We start from the raw sequence: 23,323 nt of genomic DNA, 5'->3' as shown, positions 1-23,323 counted from the left end.
ATAAGACTCTTCCTTGTTGGAAGTGTGGAGGGAAAGCCCAAAAAGAGTCTAATAAGCAGGATTGACCACCAGAGGGATGGACAACAAACCCTTGGCCCAGAGTCAGTCTGAAGCCAGAAGTAAGCCAGGGGGATGGAATGGAAAAGGAACGAAGGAAAAAAGGAGGGATCTGAAATCAAGGAATGCATAACCCTCCCTCTAACCCTGGGGGCTCTTAACTTGGGGTCCATGAACTTGATTGGTTTTTGAAAATATATTTTGATAACTGTATTTTAATATAAAAGGTTTCCTTTGTAATTCTTTGTATTTAATTTGATACATCTTAAGATATTATACTGAGAAGGGGCTCCTAGGTTTCAACAGGGTGCTGAAAGGGGCCCATAATACACAAAAAGTTAAGAAGCTCTGGTCTAGAATAATTCTGCCACCTGGGATCATTAGCTATGTAGGAGCCAATTGACTGATATCTCGCTATTTTATTATTTTGTGTTATCTTTAACCTTACAACTGTTCATTCATTATACCAAAGAGTCATATGCTATGGATGATGGTGACCTCTCAATATTGCCCCCCAGCCAGACAACAAAGGCACAATGTTGTTGCTGTGAATAAGAAGAAGGATGATGGTCATCTCAATTGTTTATAAATATATGCTTACTTCCAGGGTCATGGTGGCCACCATGATGAGAAGAGAGCTGCCTAGACAGAGAGCCTCCTGAGGGACAGACACATGTTCTCACTGCCTAAGATTTTGCCCTTGTCAGGTATCCAATTTCTGGATACCTCTTCTCTCATAAGATGCTAGCCTATCTCCCAAAATATTTAAAGCTTTCTAGAGGTCATCTCCTCTAGTCCTCTTAATACCATACGATCAGAGGAGAACCAATACTCCTATTAAAGACTGAGAGGGAAGGATGCCTTTATCTACTCACTAATCATTCATTCATTCATTGGTTCATTCATTCATTCACTTCTTATTAATTAATTCACTACTCATTCATTTACTCACTATTTACTAGTTCATTCAATCATTGCCACAATTCATTTATTCATTCACTCACACACAACCATTCATTCAGAAACTTCTTATTAAGCTTCTCTGGGTTCAATCCAATCCTAGAGATTATTAGGGGAAGAAGCCAAATTCTCTGCCCTCATTAGGTCACTTGTTTGAACAAGGGGATTTAAAAACAGGAAATAATTAGGGACAATTCAAAATGGGCCATACAAAATGTTGTCATGCTGTAGACAGTCAAGGTTGTGGAAACTCAAGAGATCATTGGGTGTGATTAAGAAGGACTTCTTGGAAGAGACAAGTCTTGAATTGTTGAGTTTGAAGAACAGGGGAGAATCTGAAGGGGCTGAAAGACAGGGGAGCACCCCAGTCAGGGTAGAAAGCCTGAGCAAATGTACTAGCCTGTGAAGAAACATTGGGGTCATCTCTGCTCTAACCCTGATTCCTCTTGCTAGAGTTCAACAATCACTTTCTCATTCCTCATTCTCACAGTCACAGTGGACAGAATCTCCATCCTTGGAGAGTTTCAGATGCATCTGTTGTCTGAGTACAGGAAAGTAAAGGATCTTAGGTGGGAATTGGAAAGCTAAGGAGTTGGGTCAGTTGTCCAGCTCCTAGGTCTTGTGGGAATTCTCTCAGATCCCAGTGCTTCTGCTATGCCACTGTTCATTACCTCTGTGGGTCTAGCTTGAATCCCTCTTCCTCAAACAAATTGCTTGAAGATTCTTGGGCAGACTCTCTCCAACCCCTGTTCCCCCACTCTGACCTCAGAAATGTGTCTCCAAAGAAAAGGTGGGTGACATGAAATTCTTTGAATAAGGCAGGGAAGCTAGGCATGGAGCCAAGTGAAAGGGGAAGCGACAACAGCTGGCTGGAGACATCTGGAGACATCCAGACTGGGGAATGAGAAAAGCAAAAGTCCTGACTAAGGGAGAAAACATAAGGCCAGGAAGACATAGACAAAGAAACCTGCCACCCATGCAAATCCATAAAGATGCACCAGCACAAATGCACAATACAAAGAAATTTAGACTACACAAAACACACATGACCAAATGCAGTCAAGATTCAGGACTCATCTGCAACTAGGATTAGGGTTCAGCTTGGACATACTGACTTCTTTAACAAACCCCTTGTACAAATTCACCCCCAAACATATAGGATCATAGATCTCTCTTGGGAAAAAACTTCAGATGTCATTTAGTCCAATCCCCTCATAAAACAGATGAGGAAATTAAGTAATTTGTCCAAGGTCACTCAGGTTGATAATAAGCATTCAACGACATACCAAGACATTTAGGTCCAGGCAGACATTTCATGCATCTGCTCAGAATAGAAAGAGTTCTATGGAAACATGTGTTCCTACTCAGAATCAGCAAATCTCAGAGCTGGAAGGGGCTCCAGAGACCATCTAGTCCAAGCTGAACATGAATCTCCTTACATGTTGGCCAAATAAACAATACAGAAATAGTCTAGATTTTAATCCCAAATTTCCTAATATAATTGTGTATGTATATACATATATATGTGTGTATCTTTATATAAATTATATAACTATATACATTGTATATATAATTGTATAACTAAATGTCATTACCATATGTTTGGGGAGCACATGGAAAAGGCAAGGTGCTCTCAGGAGAGATAACTACAGTCTGAGCTAGGGTATGGCTTCTTTCAGAAATACTTAGCCTTGGTCCTGGTCCCAGTTCTCTGGCAGGGTGGCAAGGAAGAGCCTGGAAACTCCTAAGAGATCACTGAGTCTGTCATTTGGTCAACCAGCTTTTTGGTTAATTGATTAACACGGAAGTCATCAAACCAACTAGAACCTCCGGTTAGAGGTTTGTCAGTTAATTATATATTAAATTGTTGGTTAATCTATCAGTCAATCATTCAAGCCATCAGTCACCTGGTCAGTAATCTATATAGCTGTACAGTCAATCAACCAGTCATTCTATTCATCAGGCAACTTATCAGTTGCTTAAGTGATCATTCAGCTGTACAGATGCATGCATACCCACATACAAGAATTCAGAACTCTCCTCTCTGCTCCAAAAAGGATGTATACCCTAGGGCTTTTGAGTGGGGAGGCCCAGGGAAGAAAGACTTTTTCACCTGTGTTACTACAATAATGACAGGAAGCAGAACCCTATCTCCATTCTTCTATTCCTTTTTTTCCAAGGATACTGGAATATAGGAAAGATAGGGATAAGATTTCTTCAAACCTATCTTTAATATTTTTTTTGTTTGTTTTTGTAAGGCAATGGGGTTAAGTGGCTTGCCCAAGGCCACACAGCTCGGTAATTACTAAGTGTCTGAGGCCGGATTTGAACTCAGGGACTCCTGACTCCAGGGCCGGTGCTCTATCCTCTGAGCCACCTAGCCGACCCAATCTTGAAGGTTTTAAATGTATAGCAAGTTGTAAACACTCTACATTAGTGATGATGTGGAAGAGGATAGAGATGATGATGAGGGTTATTGTAGTAATGAGGGGTGACAGACATAAAGATGGGCATTATAATGATAATGCTGATAATGATAGTGATGGTAGGGGCAGCTAGGTGGTGCAGTGGATAGAGCACCGGCCCTGGAGTCAGGAGTACCTGAGTTCAAATGCGGCCTCAGACACTTAATAATTACCGAGCTGTGTGGCCTTGGGCAAGCCACTTAACCCTATTTGCCTTGCAAAAAAAAAAAAAAAGATAGTGATGGCAGTGTTGGTAGTAGTGATGAAGATGAATGATTTGTAATGGTGATGATGAGATGCTGCATTAAAGATAATGGTGATCAGGACAAAGATGAAAACAGTGAAGATGGTAATGATGGAGATGTAATGGAAAAGCATATCGTTATTAAGTGCTTTTTTTGAACACATAGAAAATTTCTCATGGAGTTTTCATTATAATCGAAGAGACAACATGTAAAGGATGATTCACGTTCAAGTTCTATTCATATCAAGCAGAAAAACCAGAGAACACTTAGATTATGGTGGTGTGATGGTTATGATGGCAGTGATGTCAGTGATGATGGTGTTAATGGTAATGGTAAATATAAAAATGATGATGGCAATAATGATGTGGTGATTTTAGGATATAGGGCCACCATCAAAGAGTTCCCAGTCCAATAGAGAAAATAATAAAAATAACACAAAACAGAGCAATGAAAAAATCTCAACAAATGCAAATAAATATGGTGCAAATGGAGACCTTTGTGGTGCGTGGATGGCAGCTAAAGAAGCAATCAAAATGAGGTTAAGCAGAGAAGGCTTCATGGAGAAGACTAGACAGAAACCACTCTAGAGCTGGAAACCCCAAATAGTCAGTGAGCGAGTCCAGAGATCTTGTCCTCTTTCCCTCTCTTTTTCCCATAAACATATTTTCAGCAGCTTCTCTCAGCCAGCCACTCCCCCTCCCCGAGGTCCTCAATGCTCAGCCTTCATCACCTCCCCAGTTCCACATCTCCTACCTCAACAACCAGCTGCCTTTTTCTGGCCCTGTCTAAACCCACCTCCTCCCTATCTCTACAGACCCTTAGTCCCTGCTGGTAGCTTGAGAAGGGGGAATTGAAAAGAAATGAGTAGACTCAGTCCCTAGGGGGCTGAGGAATGCTGTGGGTAGATGTGTCACGCCATGTTGGCTGGGCAAAAGCCAAGGCGAGTGGCGGGGCTTGGGGAGCTTGTGGTTGGGCCCTAAGCCCTCGGGAAAGCCGGGAGGAGAAGGCGGGGAATAGGCATTTGGTTCCAATTGAAGGAAGTCTGGAGCCAAACCTGCTGTGAGGGAGCCCCCCCACCCAGACCCTCTCTTCCTTCCACAGTACACACACACACACACACACACACACACACACAGAGTCATAGACATTAAGGCACATATAGAGATACATATAGGCAGGCCTATACAGATATTGTTACAAACTGAAAAACAAAGAAAGCCATATATTTAGGCAGACCTATGTATTTACAGCCAGAACAGAAAGAGAAGTAGATATATATACCTAGATATTTTGGAACCACAATGGATACATCAAAATATAAAAGACACATAAATCCATACCTGTAGTGGAGTCCTGAAATGCAAATGCATACACTTAAATGCATATACTTATAGACATTTATCCACAAATACATTCACCAGCATGATTGGACATACTCAAAGATTCACAGCCCTGGAGCAATGCACCCAGATATGCAGAGATCCACATATACATAGGCATTGAGGACTCGTCCATACACACCCACTGCTAACTGAAACCAGGAGAAATCAACCCTCTTCAGAGCCAATTGAATCATCATTGGTCCTGGAAACCTTTATTGCCAGAGAGATGTGGTCAATTAACTTCTCCCTCCAGCCCCTGACTCCCCCTTCTCCACTCAAGTCTCCCTCCCAGCTCCTGTCTCTTACTCCTACATCATTTATCTTCTCTCTCCCTTGGCTGGGTGGGCTTTCTTGACACAGTGTCCCATCTCTTTTTGCCTCCCATCAGCCTGCAGCTCAGTAGGAAGACTTGGAAATCTGAACAACCCATTCCTCACTCAAACAAACACAGAGAAGGTGAGGGCCTCACTCCCAGCAACTTTATGGGACCCTTTTCCATTCAGACTTCCATTAAGTGTCTGAGAAGAGATGCTGGCTGAACCCTGTAGGATCAGGGAAGAGAGAAGAGAGGGGTAAAAGGGAGAAAATTTCCAAATTTTCCACTGTTTGCTGAGTTTCTGTCTGCTTCTGTGATCACTTTCTTTATCAAGTCTTGGAATTCTCATGTACTCCCCCATATGAGTAAGATCCACTTAGACCCCCACCTTGGGTCAGGCTATCTGCCTGGACAACTACAATAGCTTCAACAAATCAGACCTGAAAGAGATCATAAAGATCATCTTATCCATTCCTCTATTTTAGAAAGAGGAAAGAAAAGCCCAAGACATGGAAGTGATTTGCCCAAGAACACATAATTAGTGAAAGGCATAACCAATATTCATATGTAGGTCACTTTAAGATCAAAGTTTTATTTTTTTTCTACTACTATAAAGTGATCTCTGAGGGTGTTTCTTGCCTTAACTCTTTATCTCTTCCTTTCCATCCTTCACATGCTACCACCTGCTTCTTTATATATCTAGCTGGGCATTTCACTCTGTTCAAAAATCTTCAGTGGCTCCCAATTGCCCCCTGAGTAAATTTTAGCTTCTTTTCCTGGCATTCAAAGTTCTACATAACTGTTGGCCTTTACTTTCAATTCTTTGCATCCAATAGGTGCTTAGTAAAATGTTTGAACTGACTTGGATTGTACTGAATTGAATTGAATTTGCATCCCAAAACTATATAACTATGATTTTCTTAATTTTTCCTTGTGAAAAGGAAAATGAATAGACATTCAATAGAGATGCACACCACAAGATTTGCCGAATGTTAATCAGAAGTACTTTACCTTGGGAGGAAGCCTGTGCCATGGCTAAGATCCAGGGTAATATTCATATGAACTAAGCCAACAGCATGTTGACATGAAATGTATGATCAATGACTGAGTCCTGTAAAATTGTTTATGGAAACAAGGGTTTAGGCTAGTAATTCAGGACCAGGTCATTGCCACCAGAAATTGTAGAATTATGTCTAAGGAGCACAGGCTTAGTGATCAATGAAGATGTGCATCTTCATTGCAGACTGTAAAATATCAGGGTCAGCCATGTACCTAGCAAGATGACCTGGTAGCTAGAATTATAGAATCATAGACTGATTGGGAAGACTAATCTCCATTATAGAAATACAGATTTCAAATCATCCTGGAGAACTCAACCAAAAACCGGAACGAATATCACAGACAGTACTGTTGCCTAAACCTAACAAATTTTAAAAATATTTTTGATACATGTCTTCATCCTAAATAAGCACAATCTCCAAATTTCATGGGATAAAATGTTTTCAAAATCTAGAAACAAGATATAAGAAATCAAAATCCTATGGAAACAGGATGAGATAAAATATCATTTGCATCATACTAAGGATATTTTCAATCTGACATCCAAATATTTTTATTCATCTACAAAAAGTAGTTATTTTATCCACTTATGCAAAAGTCTTCAGAATACTGAATAGAAAATTATAATAGCAGGATAGTGACTTGCCCCAGGACCCCTTCTTTCTGAACTCCATCAATGGAGACTCATTTTATATGACAAACATAAAGAAGACAATGGCAACATTTCCAATACTTTGGGGATATTGAAGTTTGTCAGGATTGCTGCCCCTTTTGCCCATCCAGATCAAGATTACATCTTAGTAATTGTTCATCAGTCTTTTCAGTCATGATTGACTTTTTGTGATCCTATTTGGGGTTCTTAGCAAAAATTCTAGAATAGTTTGCCATTTCCTCCACCAACTCATTTTACAGATGAGGAAACTGAGGTAGACAGGATTAAATGACTTGCCCAAATGTCTGAGGTAGAATTTGAACTCAGGTCTTCCTGAATCCAGGTCAGCACTCTATTTACTGTACCACCTAGCCATCCAATAATACTAATAACAATAACTCATATTTAATGCTTTAGGATTTGCAAAGTCCTTGGCACACATTATCACATTTGATCTTCACAATCCCGTGAGGAGAAATTATTATTCTCTCCATTTTAGAGATAAGAACACAGGTTTAGGCAGATAAGTGATCTGCGCAGGGACACACAGCCACTCTCTGCAGCAGAATTTGAAACTGCCTCTTCAGACTCATCTAGCACTTGTGAGGGATTCACAGAACCCACACTTGGGAATCATGTGATCAGTGATTTAGAAGTGGAAGGATCCTCCCCAGATTATGTTGTCCAGGCCCCTCATTTTAGAAATGAAGATCCTGGGGTCTAGAGAAGTAAGCTGAGGAAGACTCTTTGATTGTGGTCTGTAGCTTATTGAAGGGCAGTCCTGTGAAAGAAGGGTCTATTGGGATTGTGATGCTTGGCTGAAGAGGGGAGAATTGGAAGGAAAGGGTGAACATTGCAAATAGACAAGGTGAGGCTTTGTGTGGGGAAACATTTTCTTTTCTTTTCTTTTTTTTTAGGTTCTTGCAAGGCGAATAGGGTTAAGTGGCTTGCCCAAGGCCACACAACTAGGTAATTATTATATGTCTGAGACCGGATTTGAACCCAGGTACTCCTGGCTCCAGGGCTGGTGATCTATCCACTGCGCCACCTAGCTGCCCCCGGGAAACATTTTCTAACAATTAGAACCATCTCAGCTGCCTAGCCAAGAAGAATGAGGGAGGCAAGACCTCATCTGAGAATTTTCAGGCAAATGCTGATGAGCTGTTAGGGATCATTTTTGTTTAGATTGACATTAAACCAAATGGACTTTGAAGCTCCTTATAATTCTGAGATTCTGTGGTCCAGGGACAGACCTTTGTTAGTTATCAAGTACTATTGAAATGTGAATGTTTTATTAATAATAGTAGTTATCATTTAATTTATATAGTAAGTGTAGCTCTAAATGGTTCTAGAAACGGGAGCTGCTATTAATTTTGTCATTATTACTGGTCACCCTGGAGATTTTGAGAATTTGGACTTGACCTTCCTAGCCAGTCCTCTCCCCCCCCCACCTTCTACCCACCTTTTCCCCTGCCCTCAGGTCATCTGAAGGCCCAGAAAAAGGGAATTCCAGGTAAGTGTGAGATCCTAGGCCTTGGTGTGAGGAAGCACTGGAAAACAGGCAGCAGTGTTAACCCTTTCAATTCCAGGGTTGGGAGTCAAAAATGAATGAAAGTTTCCAGAACCCCAGCCCTAACAGGAGGATTATTCAGTTCAGACTACATGGCCTTCCTTCCAACTTTTTAGATGATGTGGTTCTCCAAATCTCATTTAGGGTATTATACTGTTCCACATTTAGGAGGGGACATTGACTAGACCAGAAGAGGGAGGGAAAGAGAAACTATTTTGTTTTATTTGCATAATTATTGGCATATATTTACATTTGAGATTCTAAACCTGAGAAGATGCTGTTTCCATTTAATTTTTTTTTCCATGGAAAGACACAAGTAGAGAGGATGGTATAATGTGCAAGTACCAGAAATGCTCCTCCCAAATATCTCCCTCACTGGCTTGTCATATTGTCTGAAATACCACTATCAGATAATCCTTCTTAATCTTCTTTGCTGAAAACCATATGTATAGCTAGGCGGTATATCAGACTGGACACAGAAAACCTATGTTCAAATCTGGCCCTCATACACATACTAGCTATGTGACCCTGGCCAAGTCACTTAACCCTGCCTGCCTCACTTAGCTCATCTGTAAAAATGAACTGGAAAAGGAAACAGAAAACTACTCCAGTATCTCTGCCAAGAAAACACTAAATGGGGTCACTAAGAATTGAACACAACTGAAACAACTAAACAATAATAACATGTGTAGTACATTGTCCCTGGTCTCCAGGGTTCTTCTGGAACCATAGTGACTGTTCCCAGTTTCTCAGGGAGGGGCCAAGGAAATGGAATGTCCCCAGGCTTCATGAATGGAATGTTCCCCAGGCTTCAGGGATTGAATCCCCTTGGGCTAAAAGAGTTTTCCCTGCTCATTGGATGTCCAGTGGGGTTGGGCAGGAACTTGGCTCCTCCAGAGAATGATGGCAGGGAAATGTGGGAGGAGACCCTGAGCCTTGGGGCCAGAAGCAAAACCTGGCAGGAACTTACACTTCCTCACAGACTCATCTTCTATAGCCAGAGCTGGAGGTCATAGGAGCTAAGCCTAAAAAAAAAAAAAAAAAAAGTCATCTGGGCTCATGCCCTTATTTTATAAGAGGAAAGTAGGGGTCTCTGGAGAGGAAATTACTTGCTCAAGTTCACACTGGTTATAGTAGCAGAGTTAGGATACAATCCCAGGTCCTCAGGCTCTAAATCAGTATTATTTAGATACCTTAGAATGAAACTTGAAGGGGCAGCTAGATGGCACAGTGGATAGAGCACTGGCCCTGGAGTCAGGAGTCCCTGAGTTCAAATCCAGCCTCAGACACTTAATAATTACCTAGTTGTGTGGCCTTGGGCAAGCCACTTAACCCCATTTGTCCTGCAAAAACCTAAAAAAAAAAATTTAAAAAAAAAAGAGAGAGAGAGAATGAAACCTGACAAGACTTTACAATATGGTCTTGGAATCAGGTGGCCTAGATTCTAATACCAGTTTAACCTTAGCTAAACCAACCTCATGACTTTGGTCTCAGTTTCCCTGTATGTAAAATGAAGACTTTAAGGTAGATGATCTTGGAGTCTCTTCCAGCCCTAAAAGTCTCTCTAAAGTCTCATCCTGTTTAAACATCCTGTGTTCTGTGTTCTGAGGTTCTGTCTAGCTATAACATTTTATGAATTAGTAGCCATGTGAATGAACATGGCCAAGGGAGATAAGTCTTCAGGCAAATTTAGTAACCTCTCTGATGCTAGGTTCCTCAGTGAGGAGCTACAATTAGTTCCTCAGTCATAAACTAAGAGTGTTGGACTGAATTGCATTTATGGACCGTTATGGTTCAAAACCTATGATGCTTTCTTAGTCTCAGTTTTCTTCATTTGTAATAGTAGGATAATATCTAGAGTTTTTGTTGTCCTTTGTTCTCAAAGAAAACATTGAGAGAATAAGGAGGGGATGCCGTGCTACGTGAGTGAATTAGATTTGCATGACGGGGTGCTGTGCAAAGTCACCAGCCTCCAGAGCCATCGGGCTCCTAGGACCAGAGAGGGATCAGGATGACTTGCGATAGCCCCAGATGTAGGGTAGGACCTTGACCTTTTACATTGATAGCCATTTCAAAGGTCTTCAATTCTTCATTCCACTGGTAAATCTTCCTCACATCTAAATCTACTCATGTCACACCTCTCTTCAAAAACCACAGCGAGATGGGACCATATAGCAGAGAACACTGGGTCTGGAGTCAGCAGGACTCACCTTCCAGGGTTCAAACTTGACCCCAGATACTTAGCTATGTGACCCTGGGCAAGTCACTTAACCCTGTTTGCTTCAGTTTCCTCATCTGTCAATTGAGCTGGAGAAGGAAGTGACAAACCCAACCCACTAAACTTTGTCAAGAAAAACACAAATAGGGTCATGAAAAATCAGACAAGACTGAAAAACAATACTACCTAGAATACAGGATGGCTGTCAGAATTCAGTGAGATGACTGAAAGTTCACAGTTGTCAGCCAATGCTAGGATTTCAATCTTACCTTTGTGTACAATGGAGCTCAGATGAAAATAATCCTGGGACATTTTGTTTTCTTGCCATTATAATTTTGTGGTAGATAGAGCACTAGAGGACCCCAGGAAGACCTAAATTCAAATCTGGTCTCGGACAGTTAATAATTGTGTGACCATGAGCAAGTCACTTAACATTGGTCTGCCTCGGTTTCCCCATCTGCAAAATGGAGATAATACCACCTACCTTCCAGAGTTGTTGGGAGGAGCAAATGAGTAAGGCACTTTACAAACCTTAACACCCTATATAAATATTGACTATTATTATTTAGCATTATGGGACTAATGCATAGGTAGATAAAATGACTGATCTTTTAAAATAAACTAGTTATAGTTTAATAAACTAAATAGATAATAAAACTAGAAGAGCTGAAAGCATCTTTGGGATCCTTGGGATCTCTCCAGTAGTAGACAGGACTTTGTACATCTTTGAAATCTATCTCATTCCAGGCCCTCATGAGTTTGAAAGCTTTCACTAGGTCTCTGTATTTTGAGAATTCTTCATTTCCCATAGTTTGGAAATTTCTCTTTTTTAGCATAGCAACATCTATTAAAAGAAGCTAGCTCTGAAATTTTTGTGGGGCATAGGAGAAATCATTCTGTCTCTGAAAAATACTCCAGTTTCAGTAGTTTATTTGTAGAATTCTCAAGGCTACTTTGAATTTGGCATTTGTAGTAGATTTGTCTTATTTCAGAGAGAAAAGGAAATAGAGCCCCTAGTGAATTATATAAATTCTGGGTCCTTGAGAGTTTTGTTTAGTAGTTGGTGGGCACTATATCTTTGAAACCAGCCACAATAGGTTGAACATCTTGCAAAGTCTACGTCAATAAATAAGTTTGGACTCCTTACAAATGAGCTTTCTTAGTTTCAGTAGCAATGACCTGACTCATAGTGCTTTCATGAACCCCTCTGTTTCCTGTAAACAAATCTGTCAAACTTGGCCATTTATTCTGTTGACATTGTTATTATTGTTGTTTAAGGTTTCTTCACAATCTAAACAGTTTAATACTATGAAAAACAAATCCAAAGAATCAAACCTTATGGATTAGGGCAAGGGAAGGGAATTGACCTCTCTACTTGCAAACCCTAGAAACAGGAGGGAAACTGCAAAATGCAGAGAGGTGGGAGTCTCTAATAGCTGAATGTGAATACACTATCAGCCAAGATTGTTTTGTGGGTCAATTTTCCTCAAATGTTTTTCTTTTCTTTTTTTTTCCAGGAAGAGTTTAAAAGCATAGTAGGGTAGAAGGAGGGTAGATATCAGGAAATGATTGCAGTATTTCTTAAGGGTATCAGGGTTTTTTGTTTTGTTTCTTTAAGGTAGACAGACCAGTCATTGGAACCTGCTAGAACGTTCAGAGAAGTATGTCCAGGTCTAAGGTCTAATAATGAGAGCTAGCATCTAGATAGTACTTTAAGACTGGCAAAGAACTTTATATATGTTATCTCATTTGATCCTTAGTTAGCCAGGGAGGTGGGCTATTTATTATCCCCCAAAATGGAGAAACTGAGGTTTAAAATAAAGTTTGGTAAATTGCCCAGTGTTGCATAGCTCATCAGTGTCTGAGTCAGGATGTCAAACTCCTTTTCCTGACTTCAAATCTAATACTCTATCCATTGTACCAACTTGATGTCTCTTGAGGAAGTGGGCAAGAAACATTTGAAGGATATTCAGAGAAGAATCCTCCAGAATTGAGGGGCAATAATAGACCAGAGGGACCTTTTCCCTTCTCCCTCCCATAAAGTAGTGGGAAAATGCCAGCATAAGTGGTCAGAAGGCCAAGATGCTAACTGTGCATGCCCTTGAACAAGTCATAGAATCTTCAGATAGTAAAGGAATTTAAAGGTCTTCTAGTTTGACTGATCATATTATGTTTTTCTAAACTTTTTTCCCCTGTAAAATGGAGATAATTATCTTTGCACTAGTCACCTTGCTCAGTTGTTGAAAACCTTAGAGCAGGGGTGGAGAACATTCAACCTACAAGCCCTATAAGACCCAGGAAATCAAAAATTGGTCTGGTGCTGCCATGGCAACCACAGGTGGGACTCAAAATTCAATAAATCTAGGAACTTTTTTTAGGGGTGAATTAATTAAATGTTTGACCAAATACAGTGGTTAATTTTTAAGTTGATAATTTTTTATGGTCCATGAATGATGTTATCAATATACAAATGACTCTTGGTAGAAAAATGTTTCCTAACCCTTTCGACAGAATGTCAATGCCACATGGTTTTTGAAAATAAGAGAACATCTAGAGATTATATAAACCAGAGGTTCTTTTTTTGTGTCCTGGACCCCTTGGGCAGTCTAGAGAAGATTAGGGAGCTCATTTCTGAACAATTTTAAAATGAATAAAGTAGTACATCAGATTACAAATTGAAAACCATCAAAAATATTTTCAATTAAAAATAGTTGAGGTGGCTAGGTGGCGTAGTGGATGAAGCGCCGGCCTTGGAGTCAGGAGTACCTGGGTTCAAATCCAGTCTCAGACACTTAATAATTACCTAGCTGTGTGGCCTTGGGCAAGCCACTTAACCCCATTTGTCCCGCAAAAACCTAAAAATAAATAAATAAACAAACAAACAAATAAATAAATAAATAAAAATAAAAATAAAAATAGTTGCATGGACCTCAGGTCAAGAACCCCTGAATTCAACTCCCTTCATTTTTTTTAGTTTGTTTTTTTTTGGTAAGGCAATGGTAATTACCTAGCCACAGCTAGGTAATTATTAAGTGGATGAGGCCGGATTTGAACCCAGGTACTCCTGACTCCAGGGCTGATGCTCTATCCACTGCGCCACCTAGTCACCCCAACTCCCTTCATTTTATAGTGAAGGAAATTGAGGCTCAAAAAAGAAAGATTATTGGCCTAAGGCCTCACAGTTATTAGGTGACAAAGTCAGAAATTAAATTTAGGTGACTCAGTGGAAAACAGGTTGGACCTGAAGTAAAGAAGACCTGAATTCAAATCTAGTCTCAGATATTTTCTATGTATGTAAAGTATTCTGTATGTACTATCTATAGAAGTCATTTAACCTGTTTGCCTCAGTTTTCTCAATTGTGAAATGGGAATAATAACAGGTCTTACCTCCCCAGGGTTATTGTGAAGATCATGTAAAAAAATATTTGTAAAACATTTAGCACAGTGACTGGTATAGAAGAGGTACCATATAAATATTTACTCTCTTCTTATTCCAAATTTAATATTCTTTCTGTGACACCACAAAACACACAAAACAAAGAATTAAGAGTGGTCCTAAGAAAATGAAACATAAGGAGAGGATTGGGATAGTAAATGCATTGTTGGTGGAGTTGTGAACTGATCCAACCATTCTGGAAAGCAATATAGAACTATGCCCAAAGAGCAATAAAAGTGATCATACCCTCTGACACAGCAATATCATCACTAGGCCTATTTCCAAAAGAAAATTTTTAAAAATGTTAAAAATCCCACATGTTCAAAAATATTCATAGCAGCTCTTTTTGTAGTGACAAAGAATTAGAAACTGAGGGGATGCCCATCAATTGGAGAATGGCTGAACAAGTTAAGGTATATGTATATTATGTATTACTATAAGAAACTATGAATGGTCAGATTTTAAAGAAACATGGAAAGAATTACATGATCTGATGCTGAGTGAAGGGAGCAGAACCAAAAGAACATTGTATTCATTATCAATAGCATTGTAAGTTGAGCATTTATGTTGCATGCAGCTCCTCTCAGTAGTTCAGAGATCTAGGACAACCCTGTAAGACCTGTTATGGACAATATCATCCTCCTCCAGAGGAAAAAACAACAAACAAACAAAAAAAAAACAGAATCTGAATAGATACTGTGTTCATTTTTTTAAAAAATCTCATGTTTTTCCTTCCTTTGCCATGGTTTTCTTCCTTTTCCCTTAATCCTAATTCCTCATGCGCACAATGACTAAAATGTATATGTACAACTTTTACTAGACTGTTCATCACTGAAGGGAAGAGGGTTGGAAAGAAGGCTGGTAGAAAAATATGTAACTTATAAATAAGCAAGTGGATGAATGTTGAAAAACTTTCCTAACATGTAATTAGAAAAATAAAATAAAAGTTTAAAAAGTTTAAAAATAAGAAAATGAAACATAATATCATAAGTAGAGCTGGAAGGGATCTTGGGGATTATTTGGTTCACTCCTACTCTCCTCCTAATTTATCAGACAAAGAAAATAAGATTCTGTGAGGTAACGGGGATTGACGATTTCATAACGACGTGTCAAAGCTAGGACCTGCCTCCCAATCCAAGATTAATTCTATTTTAACAAGTCTTCCAGACCATAAAAGTTATAAATTCCAAGCTGGAACTGTCTACTGAAGACAAGGAAGAAGGGAGGGAGAGGGAAGTCATCATTGTGCACCAGAGAAAGGGTCCTGCCCCTTCTCTTCTTGGAAGTCCTGTCCCCCATCTAACCAATCCTCTCTTCTTCCCTGCCGTAGGTGGATGCCGATGATGTCATAACCAAGGAGGAGCAGATCATCCTTCTGCGCAATGCCCAGGCCCAGTGTGAGCAGCGGGTGAAGGAGGTCCTCAGGGTCTCCGGTGAGTTAGGAGTTTCCCTGCATGAGTCAATGCAGCAGACTTCATTTACAGATGCCTCACTGCCAGGCTAGCTCTTCTCTTGGGTGTCCCACTTCTGAGATTGCTGAAGAGGAAGGAGGAGGAAGAAAACAAAAGCTGAGCCATTGAGGAGCTCCTTCCCTGATGGGGCTCTCTCTCCAGTTCTCCCCCACTTGCCCACCTTTAGAGGGATGGGTCAATACTTGAAGTCCTCTTCAAAGCATGTTCCCCTCAGTCTTCTGAGTATATGTTGAGCGGCCACATATTTATTTAGTTATAGGTTGGGAGAATTGTATATAAGTGCATGCATATCATTTCTTGCCTTGTGTCTGGTTATATGTATGTTCATGTGTGCATGTGATTATGTATGAATGGTTGTATGTGGATATGATTGTTTTGTCTATTGTTTGTGTAGTATATGTGAATATTACCACCTAGGAGAAAGAGGAGACTAGAAAAGGAATCTTTTGTGGGCAAAGTTGGGAGAGTGGAGAAAGACCTGTGTAAATCATGTCAAGGGGATGTCCAACAATTCAGACTCCTGCTGCTCACAAAATATCTCTCACTTAATGAACATCTATTTTCCAAGATACTTCTCTGCATGCTTTCAATGGTTGATGGGAGAAGCATAGAATATTATTCTCCCCATATTACAGGTGAAGAAATCCAGGCACAAGGATGAGAAGTATTTTGTCCATCGTTGCATTTCTCATAGGTGTCAGAGTAGGAATTCACACTTAGATCTTCTGGTAGCAAGTCCAGGTATCTTTCTATTATACAAAATTGAGAGAAGATGGCATTGGGGAAAGATCCACAACACCTGGAAAAGCTGTTTCCACTTGATAGTGTTGCTGGGACCCTTTCTGATGGTCAATTAAACTTATCTCTGGACAACAGATTCTTAGAATTCATATAATCTTAGACTCTTAAAAGATTCTATAATCTTAAAATATAACAAAATCACCAAATCTCTGAACTGGAAGGAATCTTGGAGGTTTAGTCCAACCCACTGTGACAATTACATTTATAGATTTCTTGACAGAAGAATCCTTCAACTTTTACTTGCACCCTTCCCTTGACAGGGAACTCCCTCCCTCCCAAAGCAGCTCAGTTCACTCTTGTCACATTGTTCAGCAGCTGTGTGTACACTGAGCCAAAATCAGCCTCCCCATAACTTCTACCTACTTAGCCCTAGATTTGTCCTCTGGAGGCCCTCCAAATAAGCACAGTAAAATTGTCTCACTGTCTTCACACTCAGTGGACTCCTTCTGAGATTTGGCAGCCTCCTCTGTCATTAACTTTAGTACAAACATCTCTTACACCCCATGGATCCATAAGTTTGCTCAGCTCAAACCAGTAAGTTCCTGAGAGTAGGGTCCTTGTCTCCTTCCCTCCAAAAGGGCTCCCTTAGAATCCTTTCCACTGGGGAAAGGATTTTGTCTCTTCCCTCAGACTGAGGTCTTCCTGAATGGCTGTTCCCCTCGTTCCCCTCCAGTCCATTTATCTCCTCCCCTCTCCCTTTTCTCTGTTCCCTAGGGGCCCCAGACTACAATTCCAGGAAGCAGTGATTGGGGCTAATTAGGCACCATTCAAACCACTAGTTCTTGTCTCTCTAATATTATTAGTGGTGGCCAGGCCACCAAACAGAAGACAGACACAGCTATTTCCTCCCTTCCGTTCCCAGCCCCCCCGCCCCGACTGGTTGGGGGGGGGGCGGGTATTCGAAAGTGATGGGTGCAGTGAAGAAATTCATAGTGCCCAATATAGAGAGAGAAGAGAAAAGCCAATCATCCTGCACCTGAAGCTGAGAGATTTTCACAGCAAGAATCAACTTTCCATATGAAGGACATATGGGTCACTCAAGTCCTGGAGTTTTCTCTTCTGAGTCTTTGCTGCCAAGCTAAATGTTACTCACTCCTTCATTTTTGGGGAATGTACAGGGAGCCCCTAGGCAGAGGGACCTTGTCCTCAGGGAGCCTCAGGTCTGAGGGGAAGACAGCAGTGAACCCTGAGTCTAAGGAGATCACACAGCCTTTGCCCTATGAGACCCCCCCTTCATCTAAGGGACACACAGCCCCGGCTTCTGCCTTTGGGGCACCCCTAATTTGAGGAAGATGTAGAAGGACAAGGATTTGCTTTTCCTAGAGTAGGACCTCTGGACTGGGTAGATCAAAGGTTATCTTGAGATGAAGCTCATGGCACTAGGTTCCCCTCCCCACATCCCTCTCCACTAAGTGTTCTATAGGTATGGAAGGGTTGTGTAAGTTGAGTTTTAAGAGAAGGGGCATTCTCTGAGAAAGAAGTCCAGCTCCAAGATTTTAAAAGGAGAAAGGTCTGATGGCTAAGGAGGAACTGTAGGTCAGTATTCCATTTTTGACGGAGGTCAGCACTCAGGCTGGGGCTGGAGTAAGAGCTTGATCTGTGACCAGAGACGGGACTCAACCTGGCATGGGGTAAACTTGTCCATCAGGGATGGCGCCTTGACTTTCCCTTCTTCCACTGACTTCTCATCTTGACTGAACACACAAACCCATTCCAATCTGCATCTCTACACACAAACAGATCCCTTGACAGACCCCTGTTTCTCTCTGTCTGTGCATAGCTCTCTTTATGTCTCTTTCCCTTGCTATTTGTTTTTGTCCCTCTATCTGTTTGGGTCCTTTCTTACCTCACACACTCCTCCCCACCATTTTCCTCCTCCCCCACCCACTCCAATTTCCTCAGCTCCTCTACAAACACTATTTCCATCCAAGGACCCTCCCTCTCTCATCCCTGCCCTAGCCAACCTGCTCACTGCCATCTCTTTCCTTCCCAAATGTCCTCCTCAGCTCTTCTTTATCCCTCCCCCAACAGAAACTACTCAGGGATTCCCTGAAACACTCTCCCACCCCATTCCCCTGCTTTTAATGTGTTCCCCACCTGGCCAAGGCAGAAGGGAAGAAAGAACAATAATAGCAGCTTAAAAATACTACACTACAAGTCAGTCTAGACAGACTCTCCCTATGTGCCTCTCTCTCTCTCTCTCTCTCTCTCTCTCTCTCTCTCTCTCTCTCTCTCCCTCCCTCCCTCCCTCCCTTCCCTTTTCCTCTTTCCCTCTGTCTCTCTTTCCCCCTCCCTCCTTCTCTCTCTCTCCCCCTTCCTCCCTTTCCCCCATTCTTTTTCCCTTCCCTTCTCCCTTCTCTCCTGCTCTCTCTCTCTCTCCCCCCTCCCCTTTGTGGCCAGCCCCAGCCAATCCAACAGTATCCCAGCCATCCCAATGGTTTCCAGATATTGGAGGCCCAGCAAGAGGAACCAGACTTGACTCCACAGTGAGAAGGATCTGAGTCAGATGTGAGGAAGCCCCTTCCAAGCAGGAAAGAAGCTGGGAATCTTCAGTGAAGAGGGGAGGGGAAAAGAGACCTTCAGACATCCCTATGGACAGGGGAGCAAGACATCCTTCCCCAGCAGGGACAGAGCCATCCATCTAAGAACAAGGTTTAACTAAGATGGGAGCCCTGAAACAGAACTGCCCCCCATCTCCATGCCCTCATACTTGAGGGTCTGTCAGTTGGGGAGTAGGAAGGAATTTACAGAATACTTCCACTCTTCCATTAGGTGCCTACAGCTCATTCCTCCATCTGGATATCACTTCTTCTCATGCTCCCTCAATCCTTGAGGACATAGAGACAACCTCTAATATCACTTTTCTCCTTAACCTTGCCCTCCCTCTCTTTACTTTCACTACTTAGGTCTTTCCTTGATGTAGCAATTCAGTTCAATTAAATGATGAGCAATCTAAACATTTTTTAAGACTCAGACCTTTAACTCTTTAATTGACTCAGGAGTATGGGTGAGCTCATCATTCAATACCACGGTTACTTTTGTTTCTCACTCCATCCCTACCCCCTTACAACTAAACAAAAGGCCTTCTACAACCATAATGCTTAGTGACTCCCACCCCACCCTGGGAGGGCAGCAGCCTGGTAGCAGACCCACACTCTGAGGGGTCTATCATTTCTCTGCAATGCTAAGGGGTCATTTTGTTCAATTCCCTGCCTCTGAGAAGTCAGAACAGAAGGGGGGGTCACCCAGGGGAGTTTGGGGGCAGGTGAAGAGGCCAGTTAGAGCCTTTGTGCAGAATAATCACACACACACACCCAATTTATCTGCCAGAACTTGCTGAATCAGCCAAAGACTGGATGTCAAGGTCTGGAAAGACAAAGAAGGAGAAACCTGCAGAAAAACTTTATTCCCAAGCAGAGGAGACTGGGGAAGTTTCTGATGGGAGTCGGCTCCAGGGTAGGTACCGCCATGTCCCTGTGGCAGGTGGGTAGGGAGGTTTCAGGAAGACCTCACCCTTGGGCACCCTGCTTCTGACTCTTCCTATTCTGCCACTTTGTCTCTTTATTGACTTCTCTGTGTATCTAATGGTAACTTGATCTATGATGGGAGGAAGCAAAGACAAAATAATGGAGACAATATAGGGTAGTGGAAAAAGCTCACGACTGAGAATGATTCAGCCACAACAGTGCTTTGTGACCTTGGGCAAATGACTTCCCTCCCTTGGATCGTCATTTCCCCCTTTTCAAAATGAGAGGTTGGGATTATATGATCTCTTAAGATCCCTTGAAGATCTGAAATTCCAATATAGATAGCAGTATTCTCCTGAGTATTTGCTTAAAATGGGTGGATGAGCATGTGTAAAATAAAGGAGGCTTAAGGCACTGTGGAATCCATCAAGCTTCATGAGAGAAGATGCAGGGAAGACTTCCTGGAAGAGAGTACTTGAGCTGGATAGGAAGAATGGAGAGAGTTAAGGAAGAAGAGAGGGAAAAGGGTGGAAAAGCCTCATAGATCTATAGTTTGTTAGAGATGAGAGGGACTTTGAAGCTCATTGACTCCACCCCCCTCACCTTATAGATGGAGCAACTGAGGTCCAAAGATGAAAAATAACTTGTTCAAGGTCACACAGTATCAGATCCAGGATTCTAAGTAACCTGGCAGAGCAGAGGGCACAGATCTAGTCCCTACACTATTTGAGGAGTAAGAGGAACAGCCAAAAGACTGGGTAAGCAAATTTGTCTAGATAAAATAGAAACATAGATTCAATGGAAGTATTTATTTTTAAATACATTTCAAGGATTTGGGCATATGGAAGGGGGAAGAGAGAGTCAGCCTTCAGAAGCTAGAAGAGCCATTCCCCATAGGATTAACCCTGAAAGCTTCCCTGGAAGAGATCTCAGGTTAGAAAGAGGCAGAGGAGCAGTACTGGAACCTAGAAGGTAGAAGTAGCTGAGAAATTTTTGGCCTGGGTTGGAAATGAGAAAAGGCCTAGAAGGGGACACAGTTCCAGGGGGAGGAGAGCGGGAAAGGGCTAAGGAAGCCCTGTTCCCAGCCAAGACAGTTCCCTCCCTCCTATCCACAATCCAAAGAAAACAGGCTGGGAGAAGGGGGAGATCATAGCCAGGAACCCTAAAAAAATGCAGATCTGGAATTGGAGAAAAAGTGAAGAGAGCAAGAGATGTGGGAGAAAAAAGGCAAAAAGAGAGAGAGAGGTCTATTTAAAGAGATGAGAGAGAGGTTAAAGAAAGAGAGGTGTAAGGGGAGAAACAAAATGAGGAGAAAAAAGGTGAGAGAGCAAGAGATGGGGAAGAAAGAAGGAAAAAAAGGAAGGAAGTAGGAAAAGGAAAAAGAGAGAATGAAAAAGTAGGGGGGGGAACAGTAGAGAAAAGGCAAAGAGCAAGACAGGTGAGGGAGAGATGGCACATTGAGTAAGAACTCAAGATCATTTAGTACCCATTGGCCTTTTGGAGATAAATTCCAGCTGTGGCCACATCTATGGAGCAGTGGTTACCTGGGGTGGCTTCCCATACTTCTGGCCCCCTCCCCAGGCCACAGGATCCCTCACACACTGCCCCCCCCCGGCAGGCCAAGGTTTGGGGGGGTATCAAGGAGACAAGGGGATATTGTGGGGTGAGGTATTTGGGAAGCAGGAGTTGGGGGAGCCTTGAGAAGGGATGTGGCCAAGAGGATGGACCGGGCCTGGGACAGAGTCCCTTTTCATGGGGGCCGGCTGTGAAGGCCTCTTTCCAGGTTGGGGTGGGGGGTGGGGTGGGGTAGGGAACAATCCAGTGGTTAGTATCCTGTGGTGGGAAGGAGAGGGGAAAGTTGGAAAAGGCTAGGAGAGGGGTCAGAGGCATTTCCTGGGCTGGGAGGACTCCCCTAAAAGAAATGGAGCAAGAAAGATGATGGGTTCATGAGCCACCTGAGGTCACATAGCAATTGTGTAACCTGATCAGCCTTGACTACAGGTAGGGAGGCAATTATCTATAGGAGACTTCTGGCCCAAAAAAATCTCCCCATCAGCCTGGCCCAGGGCCTAAGTGTCCACCTTTAGCATTTCCTTCTTTTGGGTTAAGACATCACCTCTCTAGAGTTCTCTATAAAAATAATAGCCATCTCTTATTACATGTCCTGGGTATTTTTCCTTCCAGTGCTTCATTTTATCACAATGATTTCCTTACAAACGCCTTTATCACAAATTAATAAAAACTGGGAATTCAAAGTCCCCAAGAGGTTGAGCCAAAGCTACACAACAAATAGCAGAAGCCAGACTGGAACCCAAGACTTCTGATTTCTAGGCCAGGTCACTTCCTGTAGAGGTGGGGCAGCCAACTGACCAAGAACAAGGAGACTTGGACCCAGAAGAGTGACTTTGCTATTTAGCAGCAGTGGGAACCTAAGCATGTTACTTCCTCAGGATATCAAATTCATCATCCATACCATTATATTTGCCCTATCTACCTTACTGAGTGGTAGTAAAAGAAGCACTTTATATCCTGAATGTGCTATTAGAAATAGGAGTCATTATTCTAGCTACACAGAGACCTTCAAGAAGAAAATTTCACTCACTTGAAGCAAGTCTCAGTTATCAACATCAGTGCATTAATTTCTGCAATGGACTTGTTTTTCATGGTGGCTCCCTGAAAGATAGGCTGGCAAGAGATGAAAACGTTGCCAAGGCAGGGTGGAAGAGGAAGGACTGGGTTTGAGGAGCATCACTAGATGGGTTGGGGCAGGGAGGGTATATTGAAGAAAAGAGCCCTGGGCTAGATGACTTGGATTCTAATCCCCACTCTACAAAAAACATGACCTTACCAGTCACTTCATGACTTTGTGAACCTTCATTTCCTGATCTGTAAAATGGGAGAGTTGAACTTCCCAATCCCTGAGACTCCTTTCTATTTTAACACTCTGGGTTCTAAGGTCCCTGGCAGCTCCAGGATTCTTCATTCTAGGTTCTAACGCCCCTCATAATCCTGATAGCCTATGCTGTTAAGAAGCAGTTAGGTAGCATGGTACATAGAGCACTGGACTTGAATTCAGGAAGATCTGAATTCAGATCCAGCCTCTTACTTACTGTGGGAACTCTGAGCAAGTTATTCTCTGTGGTTCAATTTCCTCATCTATAAAATGAGAATATTAAAAGCATCTACTTCTACTATTGAGAAGATAAAATGAGATATCTGTAAA

The 23,323-nt window shown here is 42.0% G+C and overlaps 1 protein-coding gene across 3 annotated transcripts in view; it reads left to right on the top strand.

Annotated features, from left to right (window-relative positions):
• The window catches only part of PTH1R (parathyroid hormone 1 receptor), a 62,479-nt gene that overhangs the window by 13,395 nt on the left and 25,761 nt on the right, over positions 1-23,323 (top strand). For all 3 annotated transcript variants that reach the window (XM_074197757.1, XM_074197756.1, XM_074197758.1), the window contains exons 2-3: positions 15,691-15,793; positions 19,964-20,089. In XM_074197757.1, coding sequence (XP_074053858.1) covers positions 15,691-15,793; positions 19,964-20,089 — 229 coding nt within the window. The remainder of the gene's footprint in view (positions 1-15,690; positions 15,794-19,963; positions 20,090-23,323) is intronic.

The sequence above is a fragment of the Macrotis lagotis genome, chromosome 8, assembly GCF_037893015.1.
Source record: "Macrotis lagotis isolate mMagLag1 chromosome 8, bilby.v1.9.chrom.fasta, whole genome shotgun sequence".
In the NCBI taxonomy this organism is placed as follows: domain Eukaryota; kingdom Metazoa; phylum Chordata; class Mammalia; order Peramelemorphia; family Peramelidae; genus Macrotis; species Macrotis lagotis.
The sequence above is the reverse complement of the archived record's forward strand: the minus strand, read 5'-3'. Positions and strand labels throughout refer to the sequence as shown.